The following is an 18,005-nucleotide window of genomic DNA, read 5'->3' on the forward strand; positions in this document are numbered from 1 at the left end:
CATCAGAGTGTCTTGGCTCATAATTTGGCTGATTAACCCTTTCGCTGTGGGAGCTCATGATTGTAGCCACCAGTCTTTACGGGAGGGAACCAAGAAATATGTTTCCCTCTAGCCTGACCAAGAGTCTCGCAAGGAGTGAATTCTCATAATGTGGGACAACCCTTCCTTCTTTCTTACCAACGAATGGGCCTACATTTGGGCACTTGTCTTAAGCATATTAACAGAGTGGAGTGAGAAGGAAACAATACAAAATGGGAGGAATTACAAGAAATGCCTGGAGGCGCTCCCTGCCGTGAGGGATGGACTGAGAGAGTTAAGCCACTTTAGCGATCCCTAAAGTGAGGGAAAGTGCACTTGGGCTGTATGTGTGTAGCAATAAAAATTAAGGGAAGCTGCCATAGGCAGTTGAGCAATGGTCAAACATTTAAAAACGTTTTTCCCGCAGTAAGCATACAAAACGTTCCTGCAGTGTGAGGCTTAAATTGTAACAATTTCCTTGAGAGTTCAAAAGATTTCCTTTGTATTCCACTTTTCCCATCAATTCCTCATTTCTGACTTTTAGTTGAATGACTGTCCTTTAATGCCCTTCTTCTCTGTAAGAGCAAAATTGTGTATTTCTTTCTATTCTTGTATTCTCAGTATTCATAGGAATATTCTGAGCCTCTCACATTAACCTTAAGATTCACCATGGCTACCCACACAAACAGGGATTACTTGAACAGAACTATAGACAGGTATAAACATGATTCGAAGAAAAGAACAGCTAAATAGGGACTTCATGCAGCTTGATACTTAGTTCAAAGATACATACATACATGCAAAATGCAGATAATGAATGTTTATTTTTCAAATTAGCAGTTTGGGTGTAGAAAAATTTTCTTACATTCTATCGTAATTCAACCAATTCTGGAAAAATTCCCTGGCTTCTGCATCAAGTTCTGAAATTGAAAGAAGAAAGGCAACTATAGTATTTCTGGGATATTTAATCTTTCAGTTTTCTACAATGAACTTACATACAAATCCCACCCCACCAATACTTTAAAAAGCAGCAAGGAAAATATGGTCCATAAACCTGTGATTAAATTTGTAAGTGATCAGTGGTGCATGACATGAACCATGATGTGATATGTGGTGGTAGCAAGATAATGGATGAACAGAGAGGAGAGGGAGTGCAGGAAGAAAGAAGAGTGGGGTTTTAATGTGAGACGTGTGGTATTCAGACGTACGTAGACATGGGAAGTGATGTAAAGAGGGGAGGTATTGAAGCATACACAAAAAGAGCAGAGAGGCTACACCAAGGAGAGTGTAGATTGTTAGTTAAGAAATTGTTCACAGGGGTCCATTGACAAACAAATACATATGTATGCCTTCAATTTCTATCCCCTAAAGTCTATCGAGGACTAACCATTTTCTCCTTCCCTTAATTCAAATGTATATGAATGTAGCCCAAAATATTACTAACAGTAAAGAATAGGTAATTCAAAACTGATATGATGGCTTGTTTACATTAGTCAGCGGGAAAAATAAAAATGAGTAGTTTAATTAAAGTTTAACGAAAATAAAGAAGATACTTTTTACCACTACAAACATACTTTTCAGGCTATTCTCAATCCAGTCATCAAATCGTTTCACATCTTCAGCACTCATTTCCTCTTTCCAGGAATTCGTTTTTCCTTTCCTCATGAAATGCTGATCAGGAAAAGTCCGCCTTTTTTCTACATAGTGTTCATAGTTTACAGCATCATTTGTTTTCATCGAATCAAAACTAAGGTGATCACAAAGAGCTTTTAATTCTTCATCTGAGGGTAGCTTTTTATTCATAAATTTGCATACCTTGAAAATGACTGATGGCAAGTCCTATAAAATAAAAATTTATTTTAACGTTTCTCCTATATTCAAACCAATTAAGTAAAATCATTTAGATCCATATCTAACAGTAATGTAATAATATCTAATTGCAATGGGTTTCAATCAGGAGTTATGAGACCAACTGTGTTCTTCATTACCACATCAATATCAGTCACGGGTGGTAGGTCCTATATAACAATAGCTGGCTATATTCATCACAAAAGAAAACTATTATTTTAGCATATGTATGTATATATTTCATTTTTCTCAAAAAAATAACATTTTCATGTAAAAAAGCACTCTCATACCACCATCCATACTCTATTCCACCCATTCACGCAAACCTCATTACTCCGACGATTGAGAAAAGTATAATGTTAGGATTCAGCAATATAGAAACATAAATACGTCATTGTAAGAAATAAAACTAAAAAAATAGCCTGGGAGCAAATTTTCACAACATGTGACAGATGGCATGTGAGATTAACAGCAATAGTAGGTTCTTATTACCAAAGTTACTGGAGATTTTTTGGAGCACATATAGGGTAGACTAGGGCAGGTTTAGGCAAAGTAGAAAGTACTATTCATGCTCAGGTTTTATTTATAGCTGAGCATTCAATCTTTCATACCTGTGGGTGGACCAAGGCCATCATTTTCACTCATGCCTACTGGCACCATACTCGAATATCAGGTACATATAAGTATGGATGAGAGTGAAAAAGGATAAATAACTGCAGAAACAAAAAGAGGAACTCAGGTAATAATAATGTAACTTGTCTCAGTCTCCCCTACTTTATACAGACAATATATTTCAAGCTGTTACCTCCCCCTCAAAAATTCAAACACTTTCTCCATGTTACATTTTGCAGTACCACTTTTTAGCATAAAAATTGAAAGCCTACCGTTTAGAAATGGTGTAAAAGAAATTTGAAGGGATAATATAAATTTTAGAACATAGAAAAATCTCCCTGAAATGCATGATTCAGGGCCAATTACCATAAAATATTTCCATTTAACAAATTTAATGTAAAAAAATGAGGGATTTTAAATCAAAGTATCGTATGGTATTTGTAGGAGGCGACCAACAGCTGAGGTCATGAGGGAAGTATCGGGAAGGGGATGTGGAGGGAAAACTGGCATTGGTGTTAGCATGCTCTCAATGAAAGCAACCAAGGTAACCACACCTTAACTTCCCATCCGACAGATGGAGTGTCCACTTGTGTCCAAGTGTCCTCCTATATTCAAGCAGGGATTGGCTGATGAAGAATCTGCACTTTTCCCGGTGAATAGCATGGATGAAAGCTTCTCAGGTTTCCAACCAGGTCAGGGATTGGGTGATCTCAGTAAATTCTCAGCCACCCTGAGATTGGAACCCATGGGTGCGAAGCCAACACACTAATCACCACATCAACCCCATCCCACGGATTTTATGAATATCAATTAGGGATGGTCAGATTGGATACCTTGGATCAAAACATCCACAGATATTGGCCTTCATCGGATACTTTGGATCCAAATTCACTGAAGGCATCGGACCTGGATCCAAAATTTAAACTTACGCTTCAGTGAGTGCAGCGTCCCATACGAGGGAGTGGAAAGAGTTCCGATCCTACCTTTGCTGTTGCACTGCGATGCTTGTCTTACTCATGAACCATTTTGTTTAAAAGCTCTCGTAGAGGTTATACAACAGAATTTCAGCCGCAGAAATTTTTACAGCAAAATACGACAGGCACATAGTGTGATAAAACTTACAAAGATATTGAACAACAATCGGTAGAATCTCAACGCCATAGGATAACAACAACGTCAGAAGTGACAATGCCGCAAATTTAAAAAAAAAACACCCTTAGCCCTCCATCACCCCATGCCTCTAATATTTTTTTTTCCTTTCCGAAGACCACACAGTCCATAAATCATTATCTTCAAAGGAAAATATAAAGTTACACGAGAACACTGGAAGTGTGTTTCATCTCTACCCCATCTCACCCACTGTCCTTTTTCATCTTACCTGCTTCAATTCCCCGTTTCTGGAGAACAAATGCTGGGCGAGTGACTTACTGGACCTGAAGATGTCTTGATAGTTTTCGGCACTTGGATAACGTGCACAATATTCAAAAAAAGAATGAGACAAAATGCATTGCATTTCTAACATACATATTTAGGTTCTTTTTTAGCTCAAATTGATCGAAACAAAGTTTTTTTAGTTATAACAAGACTACGCCAATATTCAACATTGTCCAAACAGCACTATTATCAAAGAAACAGGCGTGGCATCAGTACTGTCAAACAAGAAGATAGAGCCTGGAAATGCCAACTGTATACACATATTATATCACATAGGTCGCCTGGCTTCGCTCTGAAGGCAATGATGTCACAAAATAGCAAAATCTAACATGTTCGTCCTTCACTCCCTAATTCATAGCCTCATTGCTTGAAAGACAGGGGGGGGTGCATTCCTTGCCCTCCATATATTCTTAACGCACTTCTGCAGCTTACCTTCCTCTCGCTGAGCGGTTGTCTCGTCCTCTTCCCACAACTCATCACACGTGACGCTAATGTTGTCCAAAACATTTCTAATTGCATTACAGATTGTGCAGTTGCAATATAATTTGATGATATACAGATAAAAATAACTTTCATTGAGCAGAAACATTAATATTGACATAAAGAGAACCATGTGCGTGCACTGTGACGTGAAACTATCACGTGGAAGTGCAAAATCCACCTCACCACAACTGAAGCATTTGCGGGGGTGAAACACAAGTCAGTATGGGATGAGAAAGAGACAAAATTTGGGGGAAACTTATGTGTGGGAGATTAAAATTCAGTCGATGGTTTTTCTGAAGATTGAAACCTATTTTCATTTCCAAATGCAAGTGTAATAAAGCACTGCAGAAACAAGTGACTTTGTATGCAGTCGCACGCACGGGTGCGAAGTGAAATACATACACCAAAGGATGAAGTTTGCCATGAAAAAGTATGTGATTTATCCAGGATTCGAACCTGGATTCCCCAATTGCCAGTCAGGGGTGTTAGCCATACACCAGCAAGCCATTTTGGGAGATCCGGGTTTTAATCCTGGCTAAGTCATATATTTTTCATGGCGAACTTCATCCTTTGGTGTATTTAGCAAGTGTTACAGTTTATATCCAGAGCATGAAAAGATTTTATCCTTTTTTCAATAATTTGAAAGCTTTCAACTATGATTTTTAATCAGTAACAATATTAAAATGTGTATGTAAATCTAAAAAGTATTCCTTTTATTGTATGTACCCAAAAGAAACTTGAATAATTACTTCGTTTTACAGATTGAATTTGAAAATGAATTACAATGCGTAAAATGCTTAAATAAACTCAGAAATACGTCGTGTTTGGTCTTATTCTTTTTGAAATTACGCGCACATTACTAATATTTCAATTCAATAAAGGTGTAACATCAATTGACGAAAGTCATTCTTAGACACCTTTTGTGCTAATCAGGGCCGTCGCGTGGTGTGGCCGCGCCCAGGGCGAGATTCTGTCAAGCGCCCCCTCCCCCCCCCCCCCCCCCCCCCCCCCGGGCGACCGCACCACAACTTACACTCAAAACCAAACACAATGCGAACGGCAGGTGTTTACAGGAATACATTTGAAAAGATAATGACTTAAGATAACGAATATTTTAGTTATTATTGCAGAATGTTAATTTTGTTATTGTAAAAACAACTTTTTAAAAATTCTGGTAAAAAAAATTTTTGTTTTCCCTGCCGCAAGATTCCCGTTTATTCTACCGCAAAATTCCCGTTTTCCCTGCCGTAGCGGCGCCCCCCTGGCCGCGGCGCCCGGGGCGACCGCCCCGGTCGCCCTACCCACGCGACGGCCCTGGTGCTAATAGATGACTCATGCAGCGGTTGACCTCCACAGAAATGGGGAACTTCGAAGCTGGTAGGAAAAAAAAAGGCCAGTGGGGGAGAAAAGGGAGGGCCCGAAAGACGTTTCTATTGTTCTCGTGTAACTTGGTATTTTTTCGAAGCTAAGGTCTTCGTAATATGATCCCTGCGCGAGCTGTGACCTTTTTAGTAGAGATGTGCGAATAGTATCCGCGAATACTCGAATACCTCGAATATTAGAAAGTATTCGATATTCGAGGTTTCGAATAGTTATGCGAAAAGTACCGCCTCGAATACTTTGAATTTCGCGTCATACACTGTCGCCCGCACGTCGTTGGTAGTTGACTCGGAAAAATGTAGAGAACTGTAGTCATTTAGTGCTCGCAGCGCCGTTTTACGCAAGTTGACGAATTACATCAAATTAGTGGATTTTAGCGGTGAAAAGAGTTCGACGAGGGGAACCGAAAATGGTCGGGTGAAAAAATCCGAAAATCCCCGATTCCCCCCACCAGGAGAACCTCAGTGCCGTGGGATAGCAACCTTAGGGCATTTCCCACGATCCGCTATCCCCCTCCATTCAGCACTTGCCTCACCCACTCTGACGCTTTCCTCTTCTCCGAAATCAAACAAAAGGTCCCAGATCGCGCATGGATCGCATTACGAAGACCCCTGCTTCGAAAAAAATATCGAGTTACGAGAACAATAAAAACAAGTTTCACGCCCTCCCCCTTTTCTCACCCACTGACCTTTTTCTGGCTACCTGCTTCGAAGTTCCCCATTCCTGGAGGTCAACAGCTGTGTGAGTTCCGTGGGATACTTGCATTAGCGCATTTCCCAAGATCCGGTATCCCTCTCCATTCCGCACTAGCCCCCCCTCTGAGGCTTTCCTCTTCTTCGAAATAAAAAAAAGGTCACAGCTCGCGCAGGGATCATATTACGAAGACCTTAGCTTCGAAAAATTACCAAGTTACACGAGAACAATAGAAACGTCTTTCGGGCCCTCCCTTTTCTCTCCCACTGACCTTTTTTTTCCTACCAGCTTCGAAGTTCCCCATTTCTGTGGAGGTCAACCGCTGCATGAGTCATCTATTAGCACAAAAGGTGTCTAAGAATGACTTTCGTCAATTGATGTTACACCTTTATTGAATTGAAATATTAGTAATGTGCGCGTGCTTTCAAAAAGAATAAGACCAAACACGACGTATTTCTGAGTTTATTTAAGCATTTTACGCGAGGAAATAAATGTCAAAATTGGACGGAGACTTGGCATTCTGGCGAAACTCGATATGAGCAGCAGAGCTTCTCCGAAGTTGATGCGGTATTTTTTTCGGAAAACATATATCAAGTTACAATTTATGAGTGGTGCTATAAATATTTATTGTTACAGTCCCAGACAAAGGGATATTTTCTCAGAATATTTTGTTTCTCCCTGATAGCAATTCCAATTTATCTTCTTATCTCCTGAGAACTCCCAAAGATGGACTGAAAATAATTGAAGAAAATCCGGTGGAAAAGAGCTTGTATTTTGCAAAATGCCTCAAATTGTCAGCTAGCACTTGGCAGCAGGAGTGAGGGTAAAGCGATGTTAGTTGAATTAATTATATGTCCAATTGTTTCCATAAAATTAAAATATTCATTAATCAGCTAAATTCCTGTTCGAATCATTTAAAGGAAATCAAAATTACTCCCCAAAATCTTTTGTTGCTTGCTGCATAGGCAACCGAGTCAAACATACCAGCATTCATCATTTAGTATTCGAGGTATTCGAATATTCAAGCAATGATTTAATATTCGAATTCGATATTCGAATTCGAGAAATCTGCTATTCGACCCATCTCTACTAAAAAGCATTCCTTTTATTGTATGTACCCAGAAGAAACTTGAATACTTACTTCGTTTTACAGAATGAATTTGAAAATGCATTTGGATCCAAAAATATCAGAAGATCCAGCTCTGAAAATCAAGGATTTGACCCAGATCCGAAAAAAATTCTGAATCTGCCCATCCCTAATATCAATATGGCAAGATATGTGTGATCCAATTCCAGTTTTGTATTTCACCAGTTATTTCCTGTTTTAAATCTCTTTCCAAAATAAATACACACATATTAACAGAATAAGTACCTTTTTCATCTCTTCATAGGTCAGGAAAAGAATATTGGAATCATCTTTATGCTCCCAATATGACAGCACATTATCCCAGTATGGACCGTAGGCAACTGCAAGTAATAAACCAAGTGTATATGTATAGGAAAAGGTAAATGTATGGTACAAAGGCGAGAAATCACCTTTATGCATTCAGGGTCACATCAATTAATGTAATAGATGTGTATCTGATTTGGCAATTGGTGTGTGGGTGTGAAAAATTTGCTATCAAATATGATTACATGTCAGTTCACTTCATTTAAACACTTTAGGAACTCCACTAACAAATATTTTTTCATATCCCTCTCTCATTTCATTTCCACAGCAGAATATTTTTAGGGCATGAGTGAATTATTTTATGAGGACTATATTACCTAATATGAGATGTCGGCACACTCACCAGTATCCTCCAAAAACAAAGTCACAAATTCAGACAAAGTTCCCTTGTAGCCTTCAAGTAGTATGCAATGGTGATAATATGAGACACATGTATCCTTAGGATTCCTTGCTACACAGACTATCTGTATTAATTGGAAGAGAGTAAGAAACAAATAGATTTGTCAAAATTGAAATAAGACTTTTCTAGTTTTTGTCATTTTGATGATTTTTATAAAACCATGGTACATATCTGATTGCTATCAAAAGTAATCAAATTGGAACAATATTTTGGCAGGCATGAAGTATTACATGTACATTGTATATTTTAAGGATGTGAAATGAGAAGAAATGATTTGCATGCCTATAGAGGGCCTTATTTTAACAATAAAAACTATTTCGTAACAATTCACACACCAAACATTTTTGCTTTGGGCCATACAGGTATACCAACAATTAGAATAAAATCGGAAATCTAGCTCTGCCCAAAAATTATAATCCTTCACAAAGACAGGCTAATTTCTAATTATAAGATTTATCTGTTGGATTTGGTGGAAAATATTCTGGCTTTTCTGACTAATGACTAGTATATTCATTTTGAAGCATTCCCTTCCTATTTGTAGAACACACAATCTGTGAGACAGCATAATACACGAGAATGCTTGAATTGAACTGAAGACAAACTGAAATGATTCATAACCAAAGATGAACATAACAATTTCATTGACTGCTTCAGTAGCAGGAGGCCTGAGCATGATTCAGCATGAGAAATTTAGGTATGTTTATCATGCAATTTCTCATTCAATTACACATGGGTGTAAATGCTTTCAACTTGATAAAATCTAGTGAAAGCATGTCCTAGCCGCATTGTGACAAAACTGAGGTTTGGTGAGGGTTTAATATTTTCTCATTGTCAGTCTAAAACTAATGGCCACCTTAAGGTGTACCATCTACTTGCACTACCTTTCTATTGTTTAACTCCTAAATTAGCTTTAGGTGGAGCACCATACAGGCGTATTTATATATATGTACCATATTTACAGTTGTAGCTTAACTATGGAGTAGCAGGTTTACACAACCCTACAAAAAACTTAACAGTCAAATCTACGTACATAAATCAAAACTACATATGTACATTTTTAAATAATTATTCTTATATTATATTGTTACATTTTTTTCATAGTATCAAGGCCAGCATGTTTTCAGGTAACTGCTTATTGGAAAATTAGCAAACATAAATCGAACATGCAATGCCAGGATGCATCATAACTACAATAACTGGCCAATAAGAGCTGTATCCGGTGGTTTGAGAATAAAATAAAATAAAAATAAAAATAAAAATAAATACGTAATGCATAGCAAATTAAAGTCATTAGTCTTCATGCTAGTGAGCAATTAAATAGTCTTGGTTGAAAGGTTAACAGAATTTATGGGCTCCTTTACCTCCCATAAGCATTTGAGTATGATGTATGTATAGATACCAAAATATGTTTTCCACTTGATGTACATATTCCATTGAGGAGTTAATAAATAACTCTGCATGCAATAATCAGCTTTGTCATAGATTCATGCAAATAAGGTATAGAAGTGAATAGTTATGTGATATGAAATAAATGATAGAAAAAATAAAAATATCACAATCATTATTACCTTTGGCTTCTTTGATTTCACCTGATCCGGTAAAAGATTCAGAGGAAGATGGGTTTTTATAAATCTCGGAGATGGTAAATCAGAAGTATACTTCACTGAGTCCCAACTATATTTATAGACAGGAGAATTCTCGTCACCAAGCTCACGAGAGTTTGACAGGCTGCTGTTTCTGAAATAAAATCAAAGTCACACAACTAGTTCATACTATGTATGTACTACTTTTTAAATACATCAATATATTCCCCTTAATGTTTGACAAAAACATTAAGAAAAGAAACCAAACAAAGCCTCATGATGCTTAATACAACAAATTTAAGTCTAAATTATTATCACAGTTTACTTAAGTACCAAAAGCCCATGGGCATTGTGAGAGCATTGAAGAAACTGCCGTGAAAAATTAAAATTTGGAAGATATAGTTATAAGTGGCATTGCCTCCACAATCATCAAACTGTATTAACTGGACTGTGATGACTCTTAGGAAATTACTCTATGATACAAAAGTATTTATTACCAAGAATGACTTACTCCACAAATGGGAACCTCAACCGAATAGCAATAGACTTGGCATGCTCAAAATTTAGGTCATTGCAAATACACCAAACCATTTCTTGAGTCCACGTTGTCCCTAAAATAAGAAAACAAAAACTCTGTCAGCACAGTAACTCTTGAACTAAACAATATAAGGTAGGCACGACACATTTTGTTAAAAGTAGTCCACCGTTATGGTCATCATACTCTCCAATTTTAGTTTATAAAAAGTATATTTTCCAAGAAAATAGAGTGTATTTACACATTTTCAAATAAAGTAATGTCCAAAACATATGTTCCTTAGTACTTTTGTGTTTCCCTTCACTACACCAATGAAAAAGAAACTGGAAAAGAAAAAAATGGACCACTCCATAAGTATTTATTCAAGTAAAATTGTCAGCATAAAATGGTGCAAAAAAGGCAGTAGAATCAAAAGAGCACTGAAGCTATTAAAAGAGTCCAAATCACCATTTCTGGGTTAAATGGGAGAATGAATCTGTAATGCCAACCCTAATTACAGAGTTAAAAAAAATGGAAAATGACCTAACACTACAGAGGTCCAGAAATGGGATTTGAATTTTATGTGCTTCCAATATAAATCTGATTGACTAATTGCCTTATCAGTTTCAATACCACAATATCGTTTTAAAGGGTACAAACTACTACGTTCCTGAGTGTGCAAAGTGCAAGCTAAAGTTGCATGAAAATTCTAGAAGGGAGGGGTAGAGTAAACAGAGGTGCAGTAGTAAACTACAAGGTGAAAAAAGTGCACTGATGTATGATAGAAGTTCTTGGGGCAGAGGAAGGGGCAGTTAATGGAACTGCTACTCGTTCAAAGCGAAGGAAGGGTCTGAGAAAGGTGTTGCGGATCATAGTTGTAAAAGGAGCAGAATTTAAAAAATCAGATAGATATATTAAAATCAACACATCAGGAGAGCCTTGTTTCATAGCAATTCAATATACTCTAAAGAATCTTGTCTGGAATTTTGTACTTTACATGAAATATCTTGAATAAACAATTATCTTAGTATTCAACATCGGTATAACAATCGACAGAACCTGATCTTGGATTAATGTTCAGTAAATTGTTTTCACATTTGAAAACTCCAATGGAGACCTCAAAGTCCCATTTTTCCAACATACATACTATAGTAAATGGTCAACCAATATTTTTCCATGATATCAATCTTGTCCTGAAAAATGCAGCTCAGAATACAAGTCACTTACAAGTTAGTATCCTGGAAAATTGACATAACAAAAACTGGTCGGTAATAACTAATAAAAAAGTTAAAAATAATTGAAGAGAGGTGCATGGGCGTACCCAGCGACGGGCGGGGGGGGGGGGGGGGGGGCAGCTGCCCCCTCTAGAAGCAAAAATACCAAAAGTCTTTAATAAAAATCAATACTGAATTGAAACGAAAGCATTAAACAAATTTTCTTTAAACCCAAAAAAAATGATATGTATGTATGTATTAGTATAAGATGTGTCACTAAAATAAAACTTTTTTTGAGGAAATAATCTCATAAATTCATAGTTATAAGAATTAAAATGTTGGTTTCATTCACTTTTTCTATGCTAAAATATCAAAACTTGATTCCCCTCCCTAGGCCATGGCTTGCCCCCCCCCCAGCTATGATCCTGGGTACGCCCTTGGAGAGGTGAGATTCCATAGCCATCCCTCCCATTCCAATAGATTCCCTGATGGGGATTGATGAACAGTGATGTGATAGCAAAGGTGATGTTCACTGTAACACAGTTCAGATCCTCCACAAAGTGTAGCGAATTCTTGGTGTGAAAAGAGATTTTGTCAATCAATTCTTACATTCTCGCTCCTGAACCTCTCCACAAATTTTAAGGTTGATGATGAGTTGAAGGTACTTTTGCATACTTTCAATGGCTATTGTCAACTCCATATCATCTCAAACTTTCCCATTTGTCTCTTCTGTATTAATAAAAAAGATTCCAAGGTAATTTTCAAAAAAATTTGAATATCCAGGAGAGGTTAAGCATGATTCCTGGGTTCACCAGCAAGGGAAGCCTGCATTTCAAGTGCTCCGTGAATGACTATAAAAGTGAAAGATGCATAAATAAAACTTTCACAAGAGTAGACTCTGAAAACGCAAGACAGTGTTTTTTTTCCTTGAAAGTATATTTTCAATAATGAAGCAAAAGAATGACCAGGGGGAAAAATCTCAGGAAAAATTACAAATAAGACCCTTTGGGACATACAACATGGACCAGGTCAACCCTAATAAAAGTACATTGTCACATTTCTGTTCGAATTGTCACCAGAAATAATTATCTCTTCCTCCAGTTTGCAAGTTCCTAAGTAACCCCTCCTGTTATGCAACAGAGGAATAATATCCTGGAGGGTATGCAATTAAAAATGTTTCTAAAATTGCTCGCATTGAACGTTTAGAACCTAATATCAACAGAGAAAAGATGATCCTCATTTTTATTTTAGCAATTTAGCAATTTTTGGCGGAATATACTTAAAAATTATGGCTATTTTATAGCAAAAGGCAACGATAAAATTTCAAATGAATTGCCTCAATGGCAGAAAATATCACGCAGAGGCAATAAATGTAACTTCGAATGTCTCGCTAACTTGATTTAAAGTTATCGAAACGATAAACGGAAGAAAATAAATCAAGATCGAAAAAAAATCAACGGACATATCGCTAAAATACGATGTGAAGCGACGATTTTTGGAAGACATCTACAGCGACGACAACTACAGATCAAGGTTCTTACTACAGATAACAAGCCCACGCGCTTAGGCAGTATAGAAATGAATAGGCAAAGAAGATAACGCGCACCACCGTTAAGGGAGATATAGAAATTAATAGTGGGGAAATGAGAGGTTCGATGCACGCAGAGATAATAATTTACGAAATTTAAGGCAAATTCAGCGAAAAATCAAAGAGATTATATCCGCAGGGCCATGATATTCACAAGATTACAGTTCGACGTAATGTCGACATAAAAAAGCATTTAAAAAAGATTACGAAATAGCTCGAGAAAATTTAAGATTTGAATAAAACCATTTTCAATGCCATATGAGAGAATTCAATTTTGTTGTATTGAATTTTAAAAACATAGTTTAGTGACACGTTAAGTCAGTATGAAATATTTAGAGAATAGATAGAATAACATCGGGGGTGGGGGAAAAATTAAAGGTTAAAAAGGAAAAGAGATCCCGCCATGAAATATAGCGCACGGAAAACGGAACTTCACATTTAATCTGGACGCTCCCATACAAAATGGTACATTCACGGTGAATATTTGTGTCACACCAATCCTATTTATTTAAACCTAAGTCATCAAATATTTTAGTATTAATTTGACCGCTCAAAAATGAATGGTTTGCTTGCATTATCGAATTATAGCAAGTTTATTTCATTGATAAAACCAATGGAAAGAAAAATTTCTTGTTTCACTACCCGGTGTGTTGTGCTAATCAATCTGATATATTCCCAAACTCCTCCTCTGTAAATTCATTGTTACGAAACTGTATTGAAAGCATGTGAATATACTTTATGAGCCAAGTGGTATTCCAGCAAACGGAGGTCACCAAGTTAACGTCTATGAATCTAGGCCTAAGTTAGGAATTAGAGAATCGTTAACAATAAAACAGGACTGAAAAATTGTTTCTCGAAAACCAATTAACTTCAACCCTTCGCCGAAGATTATCTCTTTCTCACTTCCTTTGCACGATTCCGCTCCGAAATTTTCGTGCCACAATGCTTAAGCACCTCGGTGAAAGGCGGCCCGCGGGGCAATACTATCCCCACGAAACTTACGGCGCTGCGCGGAATAGGCCCTTTTCTAAAACGTGATTGTCGTGGGCAGTAGGGATGGGCTAACGTTAACTATACTCTTTGCGAATGATTGAGTTTGACGGATGACTGAAAGGAACTTTAATTCCCCTAGCTTTTCGCCGCATTAGGTTATGCATTGGGATGGTGTTGGCGTAGCTCGAAGGAGTTGGAGGGGGAAGATGAATCGGGCTCGTCTACGCATATTATCCAAGGTCATTTGAAGTGTCCACTATTGGTCGGAAATCCATATAATCGCTGAGACGCAATGTTTGCAAAACCTACCAGCAATTTTCTCACTTTCCCCTTCCCACCTCTCTCTTAACCATCACACATACCTCTCTATTTCATTTTTTAATTCATTACCATACCTCCAAAAACAGCTCTCATTGGCCTTTATATCGGGGGTTTTCCACTAGTTAACAATTACACGAGTACGAACAACCATGCCCTGGATAAAGGCTAACTACCCCGGCGGGCCTCGAACACGCGACCTCCTGTTCAGCAGGCGAGGACTTTACTCCTCCGCCATCGATCGCGCATTACCTATTCTGCGCATTCAGAGAACGTAAGATTTCGCAAAGACAGTTTGGTGCGTGAACGCGTAGACATTCAATACCATGCATTAGCATTCTAATGTGATCTCACCGCATTTGGGGAACGATGCTACCCACACGTCGTCCGGCCTGGACTCCAGTTCCTGAATCGATGCCGCAAAAGCTGCGTACCCAACGGGCATGAGGTAGCCCTTGCCGCTGAACTTCGCCGTCTTCCCCTGAGGATAAACGCGGACGTAGCCGGGACGAAGATCGTGAGTGAATACTTTCAGCAGCAAATCCTCGACTACGGTTCCGCCCACCACTGCTTCAATCCTCGTGGCCATTTCTCGTCAGTTCAAGCCTCGTGATAGCGATGGAACGAGAATCTAGTGGCTGCGGGCGTGTGACAACCGACACTGGGAAGAGATAACGAGGGAATACCACAATCTATAAGGCGCGCGATATGCTCTCATAGTAGAGTTGTAGGAAAGAGCGATTTTGATTTTTGCGCGTGCGCCCAAGATTGGAAAAGAGAATGATCGAACTTACGCAATCCTCCGCCAAAATTAAGGCCACTCAAAAGATACGTTAATTTAAAAGTTTTACCTAATATCTATTAAATTTTATCAGTAATTTTGTGATGTGATGCATAAGTACGAACCATACCGATACTTTTTCCTCCTTAATGCCAACAAAATTCGATCATCTGGCTCTGTCAATCATTATTCATACGAAGTTTTATCTTTGGTTTTTCATCACCATTTCCTCAGTACATCAGGATTCTACCGATACTGAGCGCTGAATAGGCAGGGTCTCTAGCACACTGAAAATAAGTATCCTGACAGTTATGTACCAAGCTATACTTGGGTGACATCCGAGTGTCAGGGGCACAAGATCCAAGGATGCCTTGGATGCACATCCAATAGGGTAGTTTCCTTCATCAAAGAGAACGAAACGCATTGATTGCGACCCACCATTAGTGTATCCATAATATACAAATTATTTGGTTTTAGAAATCCCAGTTTAGACGAATATTAATGGCCAATTTTATCCTCTTTTGAAAAGGCCACATTGGCGGCCATGCAATGCTACTCCACGTGACATCACAGGGACCTAGATGTTATATGAGAAATCAGGAGTTTTACAATGTCTGAGATTACCAATTCATGCATGAGGCACGGAGCTCAGGGAAACATCTCTTAATAATCACCTATTAAAATTACCTAAGGTCGGAAAGTTTCCTTCGTTTGATAAGGTAATAATAATCCTTATTTAAGCCAAGTGCTACCTGCTAGCATCCTGCATCGTAGCAGCGCTCATAGCCTCGCACCAAGGTGGCCTCACTCAGTGACAGCCGGAACCAGAGTGACTTCACATGGGCTTTTCCCAGCATTCATACCTAGCTGTCATGCTTTTGCGTGCTTTAAAATTTTCACTTTTCATTTAATCACTAAAAATAGATACCGTCATTTGAAAATCTAAAAACATGAATTACGTATTTCAGGAGTAATAATCTTTCGATTTAGGCAATAAAAAAATAGGAAACCACCCCAATCCATTCCTTTCCAGATTAATCGCCAATATTGGAGCCATCCACTTTCGTCTCTCTCCAACTTAAATTGATGGTTGCGGGTGTTGACTATTAATTGGGCATTCAGAAATCCCTCCTGTATACACACAAAACATCTCCTTGAAGAGAAAAATTAGTGTGAATTTGACCTGGAGATCGTCTACACGGAGAGGAGAGGATGAAGACTTGACACAATGGAAAAATTGGAAATTCAGCAAACATAGGAAATAGAGCAACAGGGGCCAGTTCCTTACCAAACGAACAAACATTCATGGGCCACTCCTTGCCATCCTATTCCCCAAGGGCACCACTCATCCTTCCTCAATCCTTCTTCCACTTCCCACCCCCACTCATCCAAATAGTATAAATGTGTAGTACATATACTCCAGATTTCGAAATTTTCACAGAGTACTTGAGAATGACCTGTAGTCAAAACACTTTGTATGTTACTCAACAGATTTGTGGAAAAGTGCCATCTCTTTATTATTAACACATTGCATACCAGGGTAAGCTAATGTTTAGAATATAACTTTACCCAATCAAACATTATGATGCGTCAATTCATTATGAATAACGAACAACAACTGAAAATGTACTAACGAATACGTATTGTACACTTTAAAATTGTTTAGTTTGACGTGCCTAATTAACGAGAATCTTCGTCATCCGTTCGGAACATTCGGGAACAAAATGACGAGAATTCTCGCCATCCGTACGCAACGCGTTAAGTACTGAAGGTAAACCGGTCAATGACAATACATATATTTTGTCACACAATGAGCTATACATAAGAAGGAACTGAGAGAAAATAGTGGAATTGGGGTGAAATGAAGCCATGCAATGTCTTTCAGCAGGCTCAAGTATTACCTGTTATCTTCCGGAGACTCCAAGAGTAGTTATCCAAAAATCAAGGAGAAAAACATGTCTTGGTACATGAGCAGTGTAAGTGTACCTACTCCCAAGCATATTTAATCAAATTAAAAAATTATCCATTAGAATGTCCTCAAGATATACATTAGATAAATTAAATGGACAGCAAAAGAATAATTTGTGAAAAAATTAATTCACATCAACGGTGGGAGATTAGAATTTTACAAAATCATTACACAAGCCAATTCCATTCAAACTGTATCCCAGAAATATTAGTCACCAGGCAGTTACTGGTCAATCATTTGTATTAGCAAAATAATAAATTAGTAAAGAGTATGCACAAAGGGGGTACAGTGGCGCTGACTCCATGGCGCCTGAGGGGGCCCGAGCCTCCTCAAAATTCGTTACGGGTGTGAGGAAAAAATGTGTCAGGCTTGTCGATTTTCCCCAGTGTGTCCCGATATCAAGATTCAAGTTATCAGGTTTCTAATGTTGATCATATGACTCTTCTAAAATGCTTAAAAAACTTAAAACTCACTACTTATAAAATTTCCTGGGGCAAATTTGCCGGCCTCGGTGGCATCGGGGTAACGTCCTCGCCTGCCAAACAATAGGTCGTGGGTTCAAGTCCCACCTGGGTAGGTTTCCCCTGTCCAGGACATGGTTGTTCATGTACGTTTGCTTGTTAAATTTGTTAAATACCCCGATGTAAAATGGCCAATATGAGCTGTATTCGGTGGTTTGAGAATAAAATAAAATAAAAAATCCCCTCCCAATTTTTTTAAAAGTCGG

The 18,005-nt window shown here is 38.1% G+C and overlaps 1 protein-coding gene across 2 annotated transcripts; it reads right to left on the reverse strand.

The window, feature by feature from the left end:
* Positions 1 to 823: 823 nt before the first annotated feature.
* LOC124154230 (luciferin sulfotransferase-like) lies at positions 824 to 15,210 on the reverse strand. Of its 2 annotated transcripts, XM_046527825.1 has the most exons (7): positions 14,883 to 15,206; positions 10,413 to 10,512; positions 9,887 to 10,055; positions 8,262 to 8,382; positions 7,841 to 7,935; positions 1,593 to 1,857; positions 824 to 938 (listed from the first exon to the last, which is right to left on the reverse strand). In XM_046527825.1, the coding sequence occupies exons 1-7, from the start codon at positions 15,115 to 15,117 to the stop codon at positions 880 to 882; spliced, it is 1,044 nt and encodes a 347-aa protein (XP_046383781.1). In that variant the 5' UTR covers positions 15,118 to 15,206; the 3' UTR covers positions 824 to 879. The 2 variants fall into 2 exon arrangements, with proteins under 2 accessions (XP_046383781.1, XP_046383782.1); XM_046527826.1 differs by lacking the exon at positions 1,593 to 1,857 and having other exon boundaries at positions 14,883 to 15,210.
* Positions 15,211 to 18,005: the final 2,795 nt, after the last annotated feature.

Source organism: Ischnura elegans, chromosome 2, assembly GCF_921293095.1.
Source record: "Ischnura elegans chromosome 2, ioIscEleg1.1, whole genome shotgun sequence".
NCBI classification, from domain to species: Eukaryota; Metazoa; Arthropoda; class Insecta; order Odonata; family Coenagrionidae; genus Ischnura; species Ischnura elegans.

Bases quoted from the DNA above. Each gene is read 5' to 3' on its own strand.
- LOC124154230 (XM_046527825.1), bottom strand. From the start codon at position 15,117: ATGGCCACGAGGATTGAAGCAGTGGTGGGCGGAACCGTAGTCGAGGAT. The intron at 10,056-10,412 runs GTAAGTCATTCT...ATTTTATTTCAG, and splicing joins TTGAGGTTCCCATTTGTGGA to AAACAGCAGCCTGTCAAACT. The intron at 1,858-7,840 runs GTACTTATTCTG...TTTATTTTATAG, and splicing joins CCTATGAAGAGATGAAAAAG to GACTTGCCATCAGTCATTTT.